Source organism: Phaenicophaeus curvirostris, chromosome 12, assembly GCF_032191515.1.
Source record: "Phaenicophaeus curvirostris isolate KB17595 chromosome 12, BPBGC_Pcur_1.0, whole genome shotgun sequence".
Lineage (NCBI taxonomy): Eukaryota > Metazoa > Chordata > Aves > Cuculiformes > Cuculidae > Phaenicophaeus > Phaenicophaeus curvirostris.
In genome coordinates, this window is record NC_091403.1 from 14,351,133 (window position 1) to 14,371,572 (window position 20,440).

The following is a 20,440-nucleotide window of genomic DNA, read 5'->3' on the forward strand; positions in this document are numbered from 1 at the left end:
ATTGTCATTGGCTTTCAGCCAAGCACTGCCAGGATACAAAAAGTCAATTTATGTCAGGATTTTCATTGACTCACTACCCCTCATTCCTCATGTTTTTGGGGCAACTTATTACGAAAGCTGGCACTGGCCATATGTAGAGTTTTCACATCAGTGTTCATCCTAATTAGCAGCGTGCCAAGACAGAGAGTAAATTACTGCAGCCCAGGATTGCATTCACAGTGAAAACAAGTGTGTTATTAATCTGGGACAATCTATTGTGTGTCTCATTTTCCTTAAAACAAACCCACAGGGGGAAAAAAGTCCTTAAAACCGAACAGTTTAGAGCCATAAAATCCTGCTCTTTTAAGTGAAGTTTCTGAAGGCAGTAAAACCATCCAGAATGAAAATAAATTCCAAGTAAGACCAAGATTTACCACTCGAGGCTAAACATTCAAGGGAAAGCATCAGTAAGTTATTACTTTTTGTTTCATAATACAATGCTGATTGTGCAGCGGTGATGGGGACTATGTTTGCATCAGTCTCTATGCAAGGACAGGGCTAAGATAAAAGGACCTAACCCCATCTTTTTTGTTTCTCCCCAGAAGAGCTCTTTGCAGGCTCTTTCTCCAGGCCTTTTGAGTAGCAACTGCCAAATACTTTGGAATTGACTTCCTCTTGGGAAGACAAACTGGAGCTGCATGTGGGGTGGTGAGAGAAAAGTAGCGTATTAGAGGAGACACTTACGAACCCAAAGGCAGAAATTCATCTCCTTTTTGGCTACTACCTGATAGATATTCTTGCAGGATCAAGCAATAAAATAGCCACAAGCTGATACCACTTCTAAACAGAAGTCAGCACTAACGAAGCTGGAAAACACATCCGTAGCTCTGAGCATCAGCGATGAAGTATACGAGCTGTCAATGTCCATGTCAGCACACAGAAGCAAGAGATAAAATGAGCAATCTGACAGCTTTTGCTTGGCCATGCTCCCACGCTGGGGATCACTGAGCCAGCCTCAGAAACAGAGAGTATGTCTTGCTTAGTCTGGGTAACATTACCTCTGAGAGGAGAGCTGTGGAAATAAGGCACACTGATAGAAAAGCAAAGCAAATGATAACAAAGCTGGCAAGTGATGCCATCTCTGATAAGACACAGGCAATGCACTAACCCCTGTGGACAACCCAGTCACATGCAGGCCTTGATCTGTAATGACTGAGTACTGGTGCACTGGGAGAGCTCCACTGCCTGCCCTACCCAGTCATGGTGCTGGCCTTAATCATTACAGCCAGGTCTGAAACCTCCCCGGTTTTGCAAACAGGCCCTCATCTCTGGCAGGGAACACACTGCAATCAGAAGCACCTAAAAACACTGCCCAGTGGAAAATGAGCAATAAGCTTAGGTCCAACTGATAGCATGAGAAATACACTGATATCCCAAAGGACGTGCCAGTCCTCTCAGCTACACCATTACCTCTCAGGACCTCGGTTTCACTTGTTCCTAGGAAAAATGCCCCCAAAGGCAAAATTGCTAAGATAGGGAAAGGTCTTACAGCTCTCAGCTCATTGCCTACCATGCCAAAGCACCTTGCTAGCCTCTCTGGCCCCTATGCTATGAGAAAAAGCTGAAAACCAGGATGCCTACAGTCTCCAAAACCAGAAGACAACCCAAAATATCTCTCAGGAATTATCTCTAAGGCCAGATTCTGATTTTTAAACATAACTGCTCCCAGTCCAGAGGTGGAAGCACTTCTCAGGTACCAGAACATCCCATGTTTTACTAATCAGCATTAAAAAAAAATGAAAATGATATATATGATATCTTCAATATCAACATCTCGCCCTCTCAACCAGCTGGTTTGGACCCTGTCTGAGGCAGAAGACTGCATCAACTAGAGATGATGTCCTATCCCATCAATTCTGCACTCCTCTGAGATGTTGCCTTCAAGCTCATTATCCAAAGCCTAAATCGCAAAGCATTAGGTACCTTCACTCTGCAGACCAGCAGGAAAAGGGAGGGGAAAAGAAAATCAAATAAAATTCACAAACCCACAATCTAATTAGGAAAAAAACTTCCAGTCCTGAAGCATTTGTCAGTTTTTCGCCCTGCAAAATGCACACTATTACCCTCTCCCTGCACGCTGCGTGGGATTGCCATTACGCTGCTTCCATAACATGCCAGAAGTGATCAGCATTAAGTGATCAGTGTTAGGCCTTCCTAATGTGTCTCTGAAACAATAGCAATTACAGAGTCGTCCATTCATATCTAAAGGCTTACCAGACTCCAACTTCCCTCAGGAGGCTAAAGACATTTCATCGAAGCAATTATATTTATGTAGCATTAAAGTACTTTCTTTAAAGCCACTGCAGTTACCTTTTCACGTTGGAAGCAGAGCGCTAACAAGCCCTCTCCCCCGATTCAAACTCCTCCAAGCATTTTTTCTGCCTGTTTAAAGATTGCTAAAACACACACGTTGAGGGGTTTGCTGCCTTATTTTTAATGTCATTACACTCCCTTACCCAAGGGATCTGACATGCAGATTGGAGCCTATTTACATGACAAGGGCCTGAAATGGAAGAAACTCATCAGTTTAGTCAGCTTTCCCAGCTCTCATCATGTCATCAAGAACCTTCTGATGTCTGGCAATGCCACTAAGCCCCAACTTTCAGCGTTTCACAGCTCTGTCAACCTTAGGTCTCATTATGTTAAGAGAGAGATGTTTTCAAGTTTTCTCTTCTCCACAAATCATAAATGCTAGACGCATGACTTAAGTGTATCACAACAGCTAAAAGTCCACATACAAGCTAAAGGAATTTGTTATTTTTAATTTTTAATTTTTTATTTTTTAATATTAAGAATTCAGAACAAAAGTTATGATTTCAGGAGAGAAAGACAGCTCGACTCAGGTTTTGAACGCTGGAAGCTATCAAAGTTGTACATTATTTATTCTCCACTTTTTTCCCCCTTTTCCTACAGGAAGCCAAGCAATTCCCTAGAAATGTTCCACCTATAAATTTCACAGCATGTATCAAAAAATTGAAACACAAAGCCTTGGCATCACATCTCAAATCTCTGCCATTCAACAGTGGATTGTACTTTCCCTTTGAGCTGCACCAGCTGCACCCTACCGGCATACCTAGAAGTGCTGGCAGCAAGTTAGGCACCCAAGATCCCATTTCCTTCAATGCAAACACTGCCCCTAACTCTGATAAGTAGGGTGTGTGTTTTTACTACTTGAAGCACTAATAAGAGGAATGGATTCCTTGTGTTTGAACAACACTTCCTTGGATCTGGGCTCTGCATCTTCCTTCTCAATCTCTTTGAGTTGGAGGGCAAGAGCTATTATGATTCTGCACATCAATGTTGACCAGCTCAGAAGTCAAAAGGACCACCCAGCACCTTGCCTGTCCTTTTAGGGTAGGAAAAAAAACAGCCTGAATTTTGCAGCTTGCAGAGCATCTTGCAGGCACAAAACGTATTCCCATCCCTCTTCCCTCCCTGGGCCCCTCTGGGGATGCTGAAGGCTGGACCAGCTCCTGGCCGCTTTACTAGGTTGCAGCCAACGGTTGGACTGGCTCAAGGATGAACTTGTTGCCATGGCACGAGTTGAAGTATGCATTGCGCTGCTGGCATGGCAGCAAGCAGCAGCATGGAGTGCGGGCCGCTCATCCACAACGGGGCTTTTTGTTGTTCTATTTGCACTGAGGCAGCCCCACCACAATGCCCCCATCCTCTCACAGTGCTGGAGCAGCCTGGCAAAATGCAGCTGCCCTTAAAGCACAGGAGCACCGCAGCTGAGGGCCCAGTATCGCATTCCTCTGCTGCACACTCTGTTTCTTCCCTGCCTGCTGCAGGGCACAGTACGGGAAAGCAGATCCCATGGCACAAGGCAACCTTCCTAATGCAAAGACAGGGCATAAGAGGATGCCAAAGTTTTGAGGCAGGAGCTCTGCCCAATACAGAGAAGGAAATTATAAGTGAGGGGAAATAGCATCACTCAAAAAGGAGGTTGTCTCCAGTTGATGCATTTCCCCAGTGCTGCTGGGATGTTTGTGGCAGGATAGGCTTAGCTTGGCTGTTGGGTATCTCCTTTTAAAACTCCCTTACAGCTTTGATTAGCCTTGCTAAAACTAAGGGCATCTCTCATTCATACACTAATTAACGGCAGGCTCAGAAGAGGTTGCTATCCCTCATTGCTGCAGATTTTAACAAGGAGAAATACAAAGGTGGATTTAAAAATAAAAGCAACGCTCCTTCCCAAGCAGTGGTTTCAGTGCCTCAGATATTACAAACCAGCCCTGCTCTGCGTGTCAGCAAGCCTTTCCAAAATAATGAGCCTGTTTCCGTCCCAAGCAGCTCCTGTTGCACTGGAAAAATGAGCAGAAAGGTATTATGGGCTCACACCACCAGATGGATGTCCTGCTTTGTTCTCCGCTTACAGAAACCCCTACACATACAGTTTGGATTATCTTCATTGTAATTCTAATCACCACCTCTCCGTAAGGGAGGAAGGGATCCTTGCCTCGGTCAGGAGAGCTAATTAAAAGTTGTGAGTCATCCAGACTTCTCCACATATTGGAAATGCTTTTGGAAGATCAGGTGATCTCTCATTCTTGGGGGAACCTAGTTAGCAAAAGAAAAATTAAGCAGGCTCCCCTTGGGCAGGGAGCTGTACAAGTACAAATCCCATTTCCCCTGCAGGAGCCACAGAGGTGCTTCAAACATATGCAAACTACGCTTTAAAATAGAAAGCCTGGTACATGTTCCCCAGCACAGAAACGTGAACACCTCCTGTGTACATATATCCACAGTGGCTTTGAAAACACATTGTCCAAGAGGCTTTTGCATACGAATATAGGGTACAGGGATCTCTGTCTTCCCTTAAAAGAAGTTCTGAACTCCCTTGCTGATAACAGGTTGATTGGATAAAAGCTCAAAGGTCTCAGAAAAGGCAGACCCACAAGCCTCAAGATAATCAACATTCAGCAGTGACACGAGGTCCACACAGCACCCCAGCTCCTCAGCCCTGATTAGCAGCAGAGCAACCAGCACCACACCAGATGCATGGGACCAACCAGACTCCCCAGATCCACTGCGGTGGGAACAAGCTGCCAGTGCTGATACTGAGCTCTGACAGCTTCAAGTGGGGTCAGGCACCTCCCAACAGCGTGCCATAGACTGCTACAGGTCATGTGCCCCCAAACCCAAAGAGGCTGGGAGGAGCTGGGGAGCACCAGTGCCTCCGTCCCCAGTTCCTGGAGACACATGGACATCAGGACACTTGTCTGAGATCACATGGTATGGCAGTAGCAGAGAGCCAAGCGTTCCAAGGCATCGACCTGCTCTTTGCTTTGGCCTAAATGGTCAAGTTTTAATCCTTAAAACTAGTGCCTGGTCCCTATATTTAAAATGTTAACCAGTTTCTGTCATGTGGAACTGCAGAGTTCTCACCCTCACAAAGCTCTAGAGCATCCATGGGTGCCCCAAGGGACAAGGAATTAATTTTCTCTTTGTCTACCATAAAAAAAAAAAAAAGATTATTTTTGCTGTTATCTTTCCAATGTCCAGTACCGCATGCAAAGACTTTTTCTTCTTTTTCCCCTCCCTTTTATTTGAGAGACAGTTCAAGCTGATTCCCTTGGGGCTCTGCCTCTCCTCTCCCCTCAAGCATTAGGGTCAGTAATGAAAGATGCAGTCAGGACTTTCCTTCCCACTCCTTTACACACTGCTGTGGGAAACCATGGTGAGCTGGACACAGATGCTGCTCTGAGCAAACAAAGTGCCTTGGTAAGCACCTTCACCTCAAACAGAACTGCCATGCTGGGGACCAAAGGGATGCGACTGCATCGCCTCGCCATACAGGGCAATGTCACCACACAGGGTCAGGACGAGAGCAAGCCCCTGCACCAAGGCTTGAATGTCCCACTGCTCTCTGGGGAACATGCTGAGCTGCAGGGAAAATTGAATGGTAATGGATAAACCACACCAAGGAACAAGGGAAAACAGGGGACCACTGCTTCCACCTGGTCATTTTGGAGGTTTGCTCAGTACCATAAATCTGTTTGGATTTAAATCTGTTCAAGACTTTGCTCTGTGGGAACCCCGCAGGCCCTGGAGAAGCCTCTCAGCAAAAGGATACTCCAATCGATGCTCTTACCAAAATGATCTGCAGACTGATGTTACCTGGCACAGCCTGGGGACCTGGACATTTGCAATTAGCTCATCCCAAATACACATTAGCTCTGAATTTTTGTTGTGTGTGCAGACTTGGGCAAACTTAAACCCAGCTCATGCACCCTTGGCTTTTCCTCAACCCTCCTGCTGCATGACATCCTCCTCTATGAAAGTTCACTCTACCCCTTTCCTCTTTGACAGCTCCCCCAAATCAGTGCTCCTCTGCAGTCTCAGCAAAGCAGCACAGTCCCTGGCAGGGCAAGCTACAGTCTGAGATGAGGATGGGCATCATTTTACCCAAAGAGATGGGCAGGGAGCACATTGCGCTGCGCTCAAAAGCCATCACTCAATTTACAGAGCCATGCTGCAAGATAAGCAATGCAACTAAGGAGACACAAGCTCCTGCTCCTGGCCAAAATCATCTCACAGGGATCAAACATGACTTGATCCAGCATATTTGCTATGCCTGCCCCTCCTGGGCACAGCAGGCAGGAAAACACTTGGTTTTTCCTCAATTAATAAGCCCAGAAGTATTGTCAAATGCAGCAGAGTACAATGCTGCAGCTGAAGTATGCACACATTGAGCTTTTTCTGCTACTGACACGGCCACTCATTTACACACCAGCAGCCTAAAACTATCTCTTTTGTACACCCAAATTGATCCTCATTCTTAATTGGTACTCTCAGTTGCAGCAAAATTTCATTTGTTTCTTCCAAATATGGCCTGATCCATTGTCCTTCTCCTGTGACCTGTGAAAATTAGTCATTGAGCTCAGTGACAGTGGTAAGTGTGAAATGCAGCATCAAAGGGACATAATGGGGGCCCTCTTAGGACTAACAAAAAAACACCATTAATCAAGGCGTGCTCAAGAGGTGCCAACTTACCAAGACATATGAGTGGTGCTAGTCCCAAGTCTGGCCCTCCTGCAGAAGGCTGTTGGCAGAAAGATGTGCGGGCACAGAACTCCCCACCACCTCGAGGACCACAGCCTTCCCCAGGGCAGCTAGGTGTGCGTAGGACATAACAGCTACCAGAGCATTGCTGCTTCCTGGGCAGATGTCTCTGCCCTGCATGTCCCAAAAATTTGTCAATCTGCTTTCCAAAAAAGGTTACCCAAAGCATGCTTTCCCATGCTTTGCTCCTTGGTTTAGAGAATGGGGATGGAGCTTGTCTCCTGATACCCAAAGCACTGCTCGAACTGCGGCTGTGGGCCCTGCTATGTACGGGACAGGACACAGATCAGGGGGGAGATGTCAGCATCTCCATCAGTGTTTCCAGAGCTAACACGAGAGCCTGCAGGCTCCCGGCGCCAAACATATGACATCGCCCATCCAGCAGCACTCTGCACTGAGCCCCTTGTGCGATCCCAGGATCAAGCTAAGGCTGAAGGCACAAACAGCACAGAGAGACCAGAGCTGGGTGCAAGCTGCAGCAGAATCACCCAGGGAATTATCCCAGGGAGATGATACTCCCTGAGAGCCCTCTGGACAAACCTGAGCACGTACAAAGCCAGGGCAGCCCCACTCAGCTGGTGAGACAGCAGCGGGGCAAGCTGACAAGGCAAGGGACCAATTCTATCTGGAAAAGGCAGAAAGAATTTTAGCATCACAAAACCAAAGGAAAGAGGTAAACTTCTGCAAAATTCAAACCTCCACAGCCAAGCAGTGTGTTTAAACCCTCCTGCAAATCCGTATCATTAAACAGAATAACTTGGACTCAGCAAATCCAAATGACTCTCACTTTCAAGGTCCTGCATTCAGAAGCCCACAATGGAGAACAATGAGGTAGAGAAAAAGCCGAGGATCTTGACGCTGCATTCAGAAGGCCATCTGGTCCGGCCAGCACAGCCAGTGCTGGGAACAGGCAGCGTCGTGGGTTGAGATTTAATCTGAGCCACTTATTGAGTGACCTCAGGCGAATCGTTTGACCTCCTTTTGCCTCAGTCAACCCAACTGTAAAATTGGGTTTAAAGCAAGAACCTCTCTGAAAACCATATGCTGTGCCTAGGAAGAGTGGGAGCATACTCCCTTCCCAGCAACAGGCCTGGAATCGTGGGTAAAGCCAAAACTGAAACGGAACAAGCATGCATGAAGCTGGGATTCAGCATCCCTCAGTGTTTGGGTAGAGCCAAAACTGAAATGGAATAGGTGTGCATGAAGCTGGGATCCAGCATCCCTCAGTGTGTAGGTAGAACCAAAACTGGAGTGGAACAGGTGTACATGAAGCTCCTTGGTGTCAGGGAGCTCTGGCTGATGACTCTCCTAGGTCTCATCCCACCAGCCCTAGGAATGCAGCTTTGGCCTCTGTGTGAGGTTTAGCAGTAAGAGAGGACTTCCAAAGTGCCCTTGCTCATATCATTGCTGCACCCAAAGGTTCCCTAGATCCTGATCCCATAGCAGGCAGGCTGCTGCAGGCTGGGATAAGCACAAAAGACCCAGCCCTGACAAAGTCAGGTATCTCTCTCTACCACTTCAGTGTCTTTTTATTTGTTTACATATTTTGCCATTTTCAGTAACTGTGGGTTACAACCATGACCAAGCAAATGCAACAATGCTTCCCTTTAACTCGATGGCTACCCACTAGATCAAGAGCATTGATTGCTCTGGTCAAACGCCCCCAGAAATCAATTCCTACTCACAGCTTTGCCAACAAATGGCATTAGAAAAACAGCCCTGCTCTCACCTGGGCAGCAGCCCTTCACTGACACTGCGTGCCCTTTGCCTCTTGGCAAGCTTGCAGGGAAGCAACAGCAAATGAAACACCATTCACTGCTAACGTAGGCAAACACAAAACAGCAGCATGCCCTTCCGAGATACTCACAGGGCTGTGCAACTGATGGTACTGAGGGAAACCCATCCTGGGTTCGGACAGGGGAAAGTGAGGCACAGATTGGCGTTGCTGTCCACACCATGACTGGCTCAACCAGCTGGGATCCTTGTAGAGCAGTATGGGAGTGAAACCCACGTAGAACCATCACAACCCTCAAAGTACTGGCATTGTAAATCCTTAAGCTGAGACAAGCCTGAGCAGAGAAAGAGCTGCTTTAGGTGACAGTCCCAAACAGACCACAGGGTGATGCCTGCAAGAAGACGACTACGGCAGCAGAGACCTGCCCTCCTGAATAAAATAATGGAGGAGGGGGGCCCTTTGCTTCAAGGAGAGGCTGGAGCAAAGCAGCAGCCAGAGGGACAAGTGGTGTAAAAGCCCATGAGGCTGGGCACCGTGTTGTCCACACAAGTACCAGCAGAGCATCCTCCAGTGTTAAAAACCCAGGCAGCAAACTGGGGAGCAGCCTCATGCAACAGAGATGTCAGAAGTTCCTCAGCTGTGTTCCAAGAGTTAATTGAGACAAATAACTCAACAGTGCTACCATTAATGAAATTCTTCTGATATATTTCCCCTGAGCTTTCTGTAAATGACTAAGTGACATTACTGCCTGCAGTGCAAACCCCCTATATGAGAGATAATGTTGCTGGAGCGAAGGTTGGCGCATCCACATTAGAAGCCTCACGGAGAAGTGCAAGATGATATTTAAATAACTATCACACTGCTAAGAAATGAGCAGCTGAAAGAAATATGGTCTTGTAATGTGCTCAAGTCTCCGGATGAATCCCGGCTGCTACATGCAGACGCTGAAATGCAGTGGGTGGTGACAAACTCTTTTAATCCTGCAAATCTAAAATTCCCAGTCAAATCTCCCCCATCTCCCTCTGGTGACTCCTATATTTGTATATTTGTACATTTGTTTTGCAGCACACACAGGGCCAAACACTGCAACAGGAGAGATGTGAGAGGCAGCATCACATGAGCCAGCACGTCCTAGAGGCAGCCAAAGAGCTGATGGAGAGAAATAACCCATCATTTCCATCCCCTGGAAACCTCTCAGAGCCTTTTTTGCTTCACTTAATTTCTTTTTCTTGCCTTTACTTGGTAAAGGCAAAAAAAATACCCTCATGGGTATTTTTCCCCTCTGAGACCTACTGCTACAAGCCCAGAATTTGCTGTAGGCTTAACAAGAGCTGTGAGCATTCAAATCACAAACAATAAAGAAGCATTACTGGCATCAGAACTGAGCCTTCATGCTCAGGCATTAAAAACAAGCAGAGCCACAACTGAAAAAAAAACCAAAACCAACCCTTGTTTGTGGATGGAGGAAACTTGGCACAAAACACCAGGGGTTAAACTGTAATAAAACGCAAGCAACCATCAGCTAAAAGTCCGTGGGAGTAACAGGACCGCATCTCCAGAGCTGCAAACCGACATCAGGGCACTTGCTTTAAAAGCATACCTTTACCTCCAGCACATGTTTTGTACCACCAAAATGTGTCATCACAAAAGTATCCCGCTTCCAACTGCAGAAAGAGGTTCACTCGATCTAAGCAGGAGCTATAGATAGAGCTCTGCTGACTGTATGGATACTGTACAGGCACACAGGAAAAAACAACAGCAAAACAATGTGTTTAAAGTCTGCCTTGGTGTTTTTGAGCAGAGACACAATCTACATCCAAACAGTGGCACTGGCCAGGAAATACCTTGGTGACAACTTTGGTGCCACCTTATTTAAACCTTAATTTAAAATGCTAACTTCATAATGAGTAGAACAAAACTGTGTAAAAACATTTCCCACTCTAATCCTGGTTTGATTCCCCCAGTATGGCCTTCTTTTGTAATTACATCCCTTTGTGATCTCACTCTAATGCCTTGTATTGTGACCCATAAAATAATCAGCCCCCTTTGTCTCTCCTTAATCCTTTTAGACTTCCTTCTTGTCTCTACACTCTTATAAATGCTACCGTTATTTGGGCTCAGCAGCTCTTCCCACCACCCCAGAGCCTGGAAAGGGGGCTGCAGGTTAAACCCTGAATATATTCTGTGCAGAGAAGCTGAAATGATGGGAAGATCCTTGCTGCTTTAAAAACCCTGCAATTCCCAGCCTCCTCCCCTAGCCACACAGCTTGGCAGGGAAACAAGTTTGCAAGTATGGATACACACCAGACCTCCCAGCTTCTTTCATTCTGAAGACGACCTTGAGATCCTTGGCCTGGAGGTCGCAGTGGCCAGTGTGTTTGCAGGGAGAACATGCTTGGCCCCAGGGTGGGTGAGAAGAGCTGCCACTGTCTGCAGGGAAGGGAAAAAACATCTGCCTTGCCCGGCCTATCAATCCTTCCATCCTTCCAGCAAGAGTATGTGCAATGGACAGCCAGGCATAGTGGGACTTGGGGCAGAATGCAGAAGGGAAGGGGGTAAGAGAGCAGAGAAGGGACGCATGGTGCTATGCTTGGCTACAAAATTGTCCACCTGCAGCAAGACCTGATGAGGAAAGCATCTTTACAAGCCCAGATATCTCCAGAGCTATTCTCAGGTCCCACAGTACTTCAAATACTGCGTAGGTCCATTTCGTCAAGATTCAAGAAGCCTCCTTGGCTCTAAGTTGCACAATTGACTGACTTCTCCTCTTTCCTGTTTTTTATAGCACCAGATCAAACAGGGAAAATTGCTGTTCTCAAGCCAGATGCGTGCAGAGCCTGATCTGATCTCCAGTTTGATGGTGATTTCCAATTAGTAGTAACTGCTTGTTATTGAGTGATATAATCAATGGGTCTTACTCCACCAGCCAGGCTGTGATTTATGATGATGTTGAGCCAGCTCCATCAAATTACAGCATCAGCAAAAAGGGCTGGAAGTGCCATGAGACAACACGATCACAGTCAAATAAGGCCAAGTTAAGCAAAGAGTGGTGATGAGGAGAAAAGTGGCTGTGTTTTGGGAGCTCACCTGCCAAAGGAGTGGACTCTAGCTATTACTTTTCCTCAGAGGGTACCTTTATCCACAGACAGCAAAGGCATCAGCTTCTGGCACGCACAAGGGAAAGACAGCTCCACGAAGACACAGCCAAGCAGTGCCTCCAGAGAACAGTCTGCCTACAAAACTGATTTAAATAAAGACGGCTCAGACTCTCATGAAATTGTGAAACTGTCATTAGGAGAAAGAAAAGATCTGTATTCAATAACCTGATCAGATTATAAAAATGTGTGGCATTCCAAAATCTTTTAAACTAACACACCAGGGTTTGAATAGACACAGAAAAAGTGACTGAAGAAATTCTGACTGGCATGTTAGGCAGAGAGTGGAAATGCTGAGTGCCTCGGCTCAGCTCAGTCATGCATAAGCTCCTTGCACACTTGTTCAAAAGAAGGTTACACTAGAAAAATATCATCAATGTGTTTAGCACGTGACCTGCCAATCCACAAATCAGCCCACAGTGCACTTCTCTCTGCTGAGCACCTCCAGTTAACAATGATGACATAGAGAAATTTTAGTTAAGTAAATTGAATGAGTCAATTTTTAGGAGGAAGCTTTTAAGAAGTACTAAAATGGGGGCCTAATGGAAAGCTGAGGAAGGGCTCTTTATCAGGGAGTGCAGGGATAGGACAAGGGGGAAGAGTTTAAAGCTGAAAGAGGGGAGATTTAGATGAGATATGTTTTCCTGTGAGGGTGGGGAGGCACTGGCCTGGGTTGCCCAGAGCAGTCGTGGCTGACCCATCCCTGGAGGTGCTCAAGGGCAGGTTGGATGGGGCTTTGAGCAGCCTGGTCCAGTAGGAGGTCTCCCTCTCCATGGCGGGATGGAGGAACTGGATGATCTTTAAGGTCCCTTCCAACCCAAACCATTCCATGATTCCTCAAGTGTCTGCTCCACAGGGAAACTGCATGCACCTCAAGCCCATTGGGCCCGCACGCGCAGCAGGTGAGAGCACCATATTCTTCCAGTTAAATTTTACTCAATGCCAAGTGTTGAAGTAAATTTGAAACATAAAAATATGATATCCAGCCCACATTTCCTGAATATAAATATGTACATTCCTCTGAGCAAAGAAGATTATATTCCAAGTAATAATACAAAGCCAGGGTCTGTAACGGTGATTCGGGACTAACAGCCTGCCTTTGAAGACAGCAAAAAGTGCAGCAGAGCTCTCGAGGGGCTCCAGTCTGTCAGATCCCTTTTATTCCTCCATAGCATGGCCTCGATCAACTTTCAAGATTTTTGTTTGTGAAAGGTTTTTATTTCTCCTTTGCTTTTGTGTTCAGATGTCAGGCTCAGAGGAAAGAAGAGGTCAGCACTTGGATGAGGTTTTACCCACTAGCAGTATTTACTCTGCTTCACAAAGGTCTGCTGAGCACTCTAGGTTTTTTCCTTCCAGGCAGCCAGCACCCATTTCTTCAATGTAGCCGTCCCCTTGTCTCTAAAGCAGGATAATTCCCCTTCTCCTCTGTTTGACTTGTTTATCAGGACGCGGGGCAAAGAAAATCACTATTACTTGTGTGTAACCACCCTGAGACTTGAGGGTACAACCGTGATTCTATCTCAGGAGGTTTCATGTATATTTAAGCCAAGTCCTAAGAGCAAGTGTGTGCTCCTGCGGTTCAGGCACAGCAGAGGAGCTCACTCTGAGCAGCAGGTTACATTTGCCACAACATCACATTTTATTCCCATTATCTGCAGGCACCTGTGGCATTGAGGCCAGCTGCCCTGTGTTTTGTGCTGGCTTCTCCCAGATCTTTCTCAGGGCTGGCAAGAAACCAAGCCTGAAGCCAGGAAAGAGTCCAGAGCATTTTCAACATGAACCCTTTTTCATTTTGATTTACACAAAACTACAGCTACAAAAGGAGATGCTATTCAGGGATAGAGAGCACATCACATACATATTGATGCAGAAGCCAAGATAAAACTGTTTAATGACAATCCACTATCCCAAAGGTAATCCTGCTGGCTCTCACGTCTCCTCTTTATAGGTCTGAGAAGTTTGACACTGTGCTTGCGCATCAGCCAGCTCCCAGCTAATAAATGCCAGAGCCATTCACCAAAAGTGCTCCAAGGTTTAGCACCACAACACTGAGGAGTTTGAGATCCAGCTGCTAATCTGGCACAGACCCAAAGCCCTTGGCTCCTGGACAATGTCACTTCTTACACTACTGAAAAGCTAGGTTTGCAGATGGCCACTTCATGCACCCAGGAATTGTTATACACAAGGGCTGGAGTGTTCCCTTGGTGGGCTGCCAGCCGGCCCTGGCGCTGCAGGGAGCAGGCAGCAGTGCTCCAAAAGGCCCCCCAAATTGAGAAGTGCAGCCAGGGGACCCTGGTCCCAGACTTTGCCATAGACTTTTCCTGCACCAAAATATTATGGTGAGATTTGCAAACATAGCAGAAGCAGTAATAAGTGGCTTGCAGAGAAAGAGGTGCGATAGCCATCTCCCAAACAAGTTGGAGAATCCTTCAGTAGAACTTAATTAACAAATCAGCATTTGACTGGGTCTCGGGGTGATACCGGACACCCAACCTCACACCTGTGTAGACACTGCAGCCAGCAGTGACTCCTGATTGAATACAAAAAGGATCAGCAGCTGCACCCTCAGAACCCACAGACAAGTCTGTGGGCAAAGCTGGTCACCAACAGAAAAGGGACAGAAACCACCACGACACCTCAGCTCTGCCATCAGTGCTGGGACAAACACAAACCAGCAAATACAGCAAGCAAGGGGGAACCCAGCAGCCTTCATGGCAGGAGACCCAACAGGACCAACTGCTCCAGCTGTGGTGATGCAACAGGCTAAGATGGGTACTGTGCAGGGCTGGAGTCACAGCCTGCCCTGTAAGTCTTCCTCCCCCGCCTTTAAATTTCATCCCTCGCTGACATTTTCATCTCTCTCCTCCTCCTGGCTCCCCCATAAGACAATCTGTGTGGTGTTGTTAGCCTTGCCCCCAAAGGCTCTACCATGTCGGGTAGCAAATAAGACCTTGCTGCCTCCACACTGCCTGCCTTAAATAACAAAATGAAAGAAACAATGACTTTCAGAAAGTCTTCACCTATGGTTTAGGAAGCACCACCTACCAAGCAGAGCCCAGCCATGCCGCACAGCAAAGGGGCTTCCAAACCCACCACAAGAGATACAAACCACAGCCCACTTCATGGCATGACTTCAATGTAACTTACCCCTCTGAGACAAGTCATTTACTGCTAGAAGGCAGATATTCTTCCTCTCCTCAAGAAGGCTGACTAGCTCTTCTTTCACACCTGGACAGCTACACAGATCAGCTGCCGGTCAGATCCCCACACCAGCTCCAGGTTCTTTCTTCTCTTTCACCTCTTTAATCCACCCTCCCTGAACACCCAGCACACACACACTGCCCTCCTGCATCCCAGAAAAGCACGATTGCCCCACAAGGTGCAGGTGGAACAATGCCCGTACTTACTTGCTGCCTGAATCTTCGCCTTCCGGCTCACCACCAGCCCATAGTGGTTTTGCGCCATGCAGTCATACTCGCCTTCATCTGAAGACCCATCTCCCCGGACTCTCTGGAAGCGGGAGACATAAAGCGACCCATTGGCCAACACGAAGGCATTCTCACTGTCCATGACCATCACACCATTCTTCCGCCATGTGATAGTGATGGGCTGGATGCCCTCCACCTGGCAGTAGAGGATCAAGGGCTGCTCCTGCACAGCTATGTCATCACTAGGCTCCACAACAAACGCCAGCTCAGAGGAACGACCATAATCTAAAATGAGAGAAAGACAGAGTCAGCATTGTGTTCACAAGAAGCAGCAAGAGCCAACTGCTATGGCAGTTTACAGGGGACGATAAAACCACTTTGGATAGGGTGGGTGACAGTAGGGCTACAGGGTGCAAGTGTTTTGGAGGAACACAAAACCCTTGGGCGTGCTTTGCTATCAAAATCTCAGGGTGCAGTTTCCAGAGGCACAAACACAGGCACAGACCTTCAAGCCTGTGTTTGGAGTCTCCAGTGAAGGCAATGAGCAGGCACACCCCTCCACTGGCTTGCCAAACCCCAGCTCCAATTCATACCCTCTTGCAGATAGGCTCTTCACGTCCCTTTGCTGGGGTGCAGCAACAGGCAATAAAAATGGTGAAGGCTCTGGAGCACAGGAGTTATGGGGAGCGGCTGAGGGAACTGGGGCTGTTTAGCCTGGAAAAAGGAGGCTGAGGGGAGACCTTATCACTGTCTACAACTTCCTGAAAGGAGGTTGTAGTGAGATGGTTGCTGGGCTCTTCTCCAAAGTAACAATTGATAGAATAAGAAGAAATGGCCTCAAGCTGTGTCAGGGGAGGTTCAGACTGGAAATCATGAGATATTACTTCATTGAAAGGGTTGCAAACACTGGAACAGGCTGCCCAGGGAAGCGGTTGAGTCACTAACCCCAGAGGTGTTTCAAAGACATGTAGATGTGGTGTTTAGGGACACGGTTTAGTGGTGGTGTTGGTAGTGTCAGGTTTACGGTTAGACTTGATGGTCTTTTCCAACCTAAATGATTCTGTAAAATTTGTACAATCATGGGGCACCAGCCATTCCCAGAAGTTACAGCACCTCAAGAAATCTGCTCCCTTCCCCCACAGGCAGAGAGGGTGCTGCGCAATGCCCCAGGCCCCTTTGTGACACAGCCAGTGGGGGTGAAGAGAGGAATTGGCACCTCCCAATTCAGACCATACTGTCCCTAGTACCTTCACACCACTTCTGCTTGGCAGAGCAGGAGGCTGTTTGCCTCTCACACATAACTGTGTCTTTCTATCCCTCTGGTCTCTCTCACACTGTAACAGGCAAAGGATGGTGCTATTCAGTCCTTAATGAAGAGCAAGTTAAGCACCAAAATACAAACACACACGCAAAAGGTTTCTTGAAAAGTAATTATGCTAAACTACATCCACAAGAGAGAAGTTCTTGCAGAATTTGTACCAACAATAGGTAAACCCTTGCTTCCCATCACACAGATACATACTAATTCACTTCTTTTGCCAACAGAAGGTTAAACATAGTCTTTGGCATGTTATGCTTCATTTGGTCCAGCATACCTTATCAGGGTCTAATTCACCATACAGTCAGGACCAGATGCTGCAGAAGACTACAGAAATAGAGCTGCTGTTTAAAGATCAGCCAAAAATACAGACTGATATGAAAGACATAAAGCAACCAAGAAACAGGAGTCATGAATATTTGAATGGTGTAAATGCAGGGATAGAGGCAATTTTTTTGTTTAAAGAAGAGCTATGGAGAAGAAATTCCAACAGAGTAAGAAAACTACAATTTCATCCCAATATAGAGAAAGCCTTTCTTAGGCAACAGCCCATCAATAGGCAGAGGTTTCCAACTGCTCAGACCTGCAACACAGCTTCTACACTCTTTCATGGCTCAGGGGACTGACTCCACAGCTGCTTGCAGAATTGGGACGCACAACAGGCAACTTCCCTGGGCAAACAGCAGCCACAGCACAGTCTTTGTGATGCCTGTCCCTAACACAGACCCCACCAAGGACAGGACCCCACCACACCAAGTTGAAAAACAGAGTGGAGGGAGATTACTAATGCATGGTAAAAAAAACAAAACAAAACAAAAAAAACCAAAAAGAGAGAGGGCAGTTATCCTAAAGAAAAGGAAGGGAAAAAAAGTCTGTCTTTTCTGCTTTGCAAACCCAGTGAGACTTTTTTCCTTTCTTTCTGTAAATCCCCATTGCTTTCTGCGGCAACTTAAATTGGATTACAGAGGATAAACATTGAGTGCAACCCGAGCCAAGGCAGATGGACAGCACAGACAAAGAAGGCAGAGGTAGCGCACGGCAGGTCAAATGTCCTGCCATCGAGGTATGAGTGTGTGGAGGGAATGGACAAACTCTACTTAGTGACAGACACCTAAACCACACACTTTATGAACCCATTAAGTCTTAAAATGTCAGGCTAGCTCCAGCCATGTCAATGTTCTATCGCTCACTGTGACTTCTTTTTATGAGATAACCCTGGGGTCCTCACAGCAAGTTAGGCTTCATCCAGCACAAACCCATCAATTACTCTTTTTGTGAAAATTAAGGAATTAGGTGAATGCTCTGCATTCTTCTGTAAGGTGGCTAGAGTCTCAACAGCCCCTTCTCCACTGGAGCCCCCGTCATAGAATCATAGAATCACTTGGTTGGGAAAGACCTTTGACATCATCAAGCCCAACCATACCTGTCCACTACTAAACCATATCCCTGAGCACTTCATGTACCTGTCTCTTAAACACCTCCAGGGATGGTGACTCCACCACCTCCCTGGGCAGCCTGTGCCAGGGCCTGGTAAAACTTTCAGCGAAGAAAATGTTCCCTGCATGGGCACTCCAGGGAGTCAGGTAGGATAAGGACCCTCATGTCCTGACTCCCCATTGAAAAGGGAACCTCTGACTCCAGAAAGACCGAACAAAATTTCAGGATTTAGCCTAGCAGGCAATCAGAAAAGTCTCTAATGAAATAAATGCCCCATCTTCCCGCAGCTCTCCTTTACTCTCAGATAAAACAGCTTATTATTATATGTACAATAAAAGGAAGAATCAACATAATTACATGCCCTTCCCACAATAGCTGTCATTATAATAACCATCATTAAGGCCTGTGATTGGAGATAATCATGTTTACCTCCATAAACATTCGCTCTGCATCCTAACTCCAGGCTGCGTGAGCAGCAGAAGCCGTGACACCCATAATTAGGACTGGTGCCCTCAGACACATGCTGGTATGGGGACGGGCACTGGCTGGTGCTGGGGTCTCCCCAGGTTGTAGTCAAGAGTGGGATTATGCCTGAATGCGCAACACTGTGCAGCAGGTTTGTAACAAGCAGATAACTCACAGTGTCCTCCAAAATCCTCCTCAATCAATGCCCTGACCTTGAAGAAATCCCACTGCCACATTCCTGGGGCCCAGGGTCAGGCGACAAACTAACGAGACACATGGGGAGAAGCAAGGCCATCCCATCTGGGAATTAGGGAGTGGTCAAGCTCTGTCTTTCACCTCAACATCGGCTTTCAATGCAATCTCAGCCAAAAGTCTCACTTCTCCCTGGATACCTGGATTCTGAAAGACGTAGAGGGGCATCTACTGCTCTTCAAAAGTCTCTATGCCTTTCTCTGGCACCAAGGGTGCGTGAGACATCCTAAAGCTGCCTATCTGCATTGTTAAATAGACAGATCAGAAATTGCTGAGCTTTGGACTCCCAGGACCTCAGTACCCCACTCTGCACAACCATAGGCTCTTACCTTTCATGGGGTAAATGTCGAAGTCTCATGAAAGTTGTTGGTGGCACAGTTGGCAAGACGCAACTGGCAAGCTGATCTGAGTGTGTCTGTACCAGTGTGACTCCACTGATGCAGGGAAAGTGAGCCCAGAAGGTCCCCAGCAAGCAGCAAGCTCTGAGGAAGTGGCCATAGGCTCTTCTCCAGCCAAAGGTCACCCTGAAGCCATCCCCATTCTCTATGACCCTCAGCCTTGTGGCCTAATTTGGGGGAACAAAGTGGGTTTGTTTGAAGGATACCCCTCTCAATGCCGTGTTTCTACAGGACATCATGTTCCATGGGGGTTTCTCCGCAAAGAATGAGGCCCTAGGATGCTGCACTGCAGTGTTGCACACTATGAGGAACGGGTATGAGAAACCGGTCCACAAACAGCCCAGCCTGAGACCCACATGTCACAGCTGCTCTGAAGAGAACTGGGTGCAAGGCATGGTAGGAGCTGGGCATCTTACAACTTCTTCGTCCCTTTCTAAATACCCTCCTTCATCCATTTGACTGTAACCATGTGGGGAAATTCCAGTTAATGGGATTATTCACATCAAAAATGTTTTCAAGGACTGGGCTTTGAACAGCAACATAGGAGTTCACCTTCCAAGACACCACACAGCTCCAGATCTGGAAGGCGGACTTCAAACACAGAGCTCTGCCATCCAGGGATGCTCAGGATGGAAGACAAAGGAACAGGGACACTTACAGAGGAATTTCCATGGTGGGACAAGAAGGCTTTTAGCACAGCAAGAAGCATTTGCTCTAGAGTCCACTTCAGATGGGCAAGAGGGAGAGTAGATACAAAGCAAGGAGGTAACAGGAGAAAAGGAGAAGTCAACTTCGTTAGCATAAATAATTCATTGTCTTTAGCAGAGAGGCACAAAACAATGCTGCCATGCTCAAAGCATGCTCCAAAGGCACTGGAAACAGTGAAAGTGTAATTAACTGAGACAGACAGAGGAAATCGTCGTTGCTGTGTGCATTCACCTGGGGACTCCGAAAGCCCTATCCCTCTCCAACCGCTGGCTGTGTATCCAAACCCCACTCATCCCGCACAACGTCCCAGATACCTCCTAAAACAAACTGCGAGGCAGTATGGCTCATAACCACCCTCTGCTTAGTGCAGAAACTGTAAAACTCGGCTCACAGCAGCTTCAGTTTGTAGTTAGAGGCAGGGGTGTTGTGCAGGCAGCTGA

The 20,440-nt window shown here is 47.0% G+C and overlaps 1 protein-coding gene across 1 annotated transcript in view; it reads right to left on the bottom strand.

Moving 5' to 3' along the window:
- IGDCC3 (immunoglobulin superfamily DCC subclass member 3) overlaps window positions 1-20,440 on the bottom strand; it is a 104,190-nt gene that overhangs the window by 77,006 nt on the left and 6,744 nt on the right. Inside the window, exon 2 of the mRNA XM_069866384.1 lies at window positions 15,402-15,707. Coding sequence (XP_069722485.1) covers window positions 15,402-15,707 — 306 coding nt within the window. The remainder of the gene's footprint in view (window positions 1-15,401; window positions 15,708-20,440) is intronic.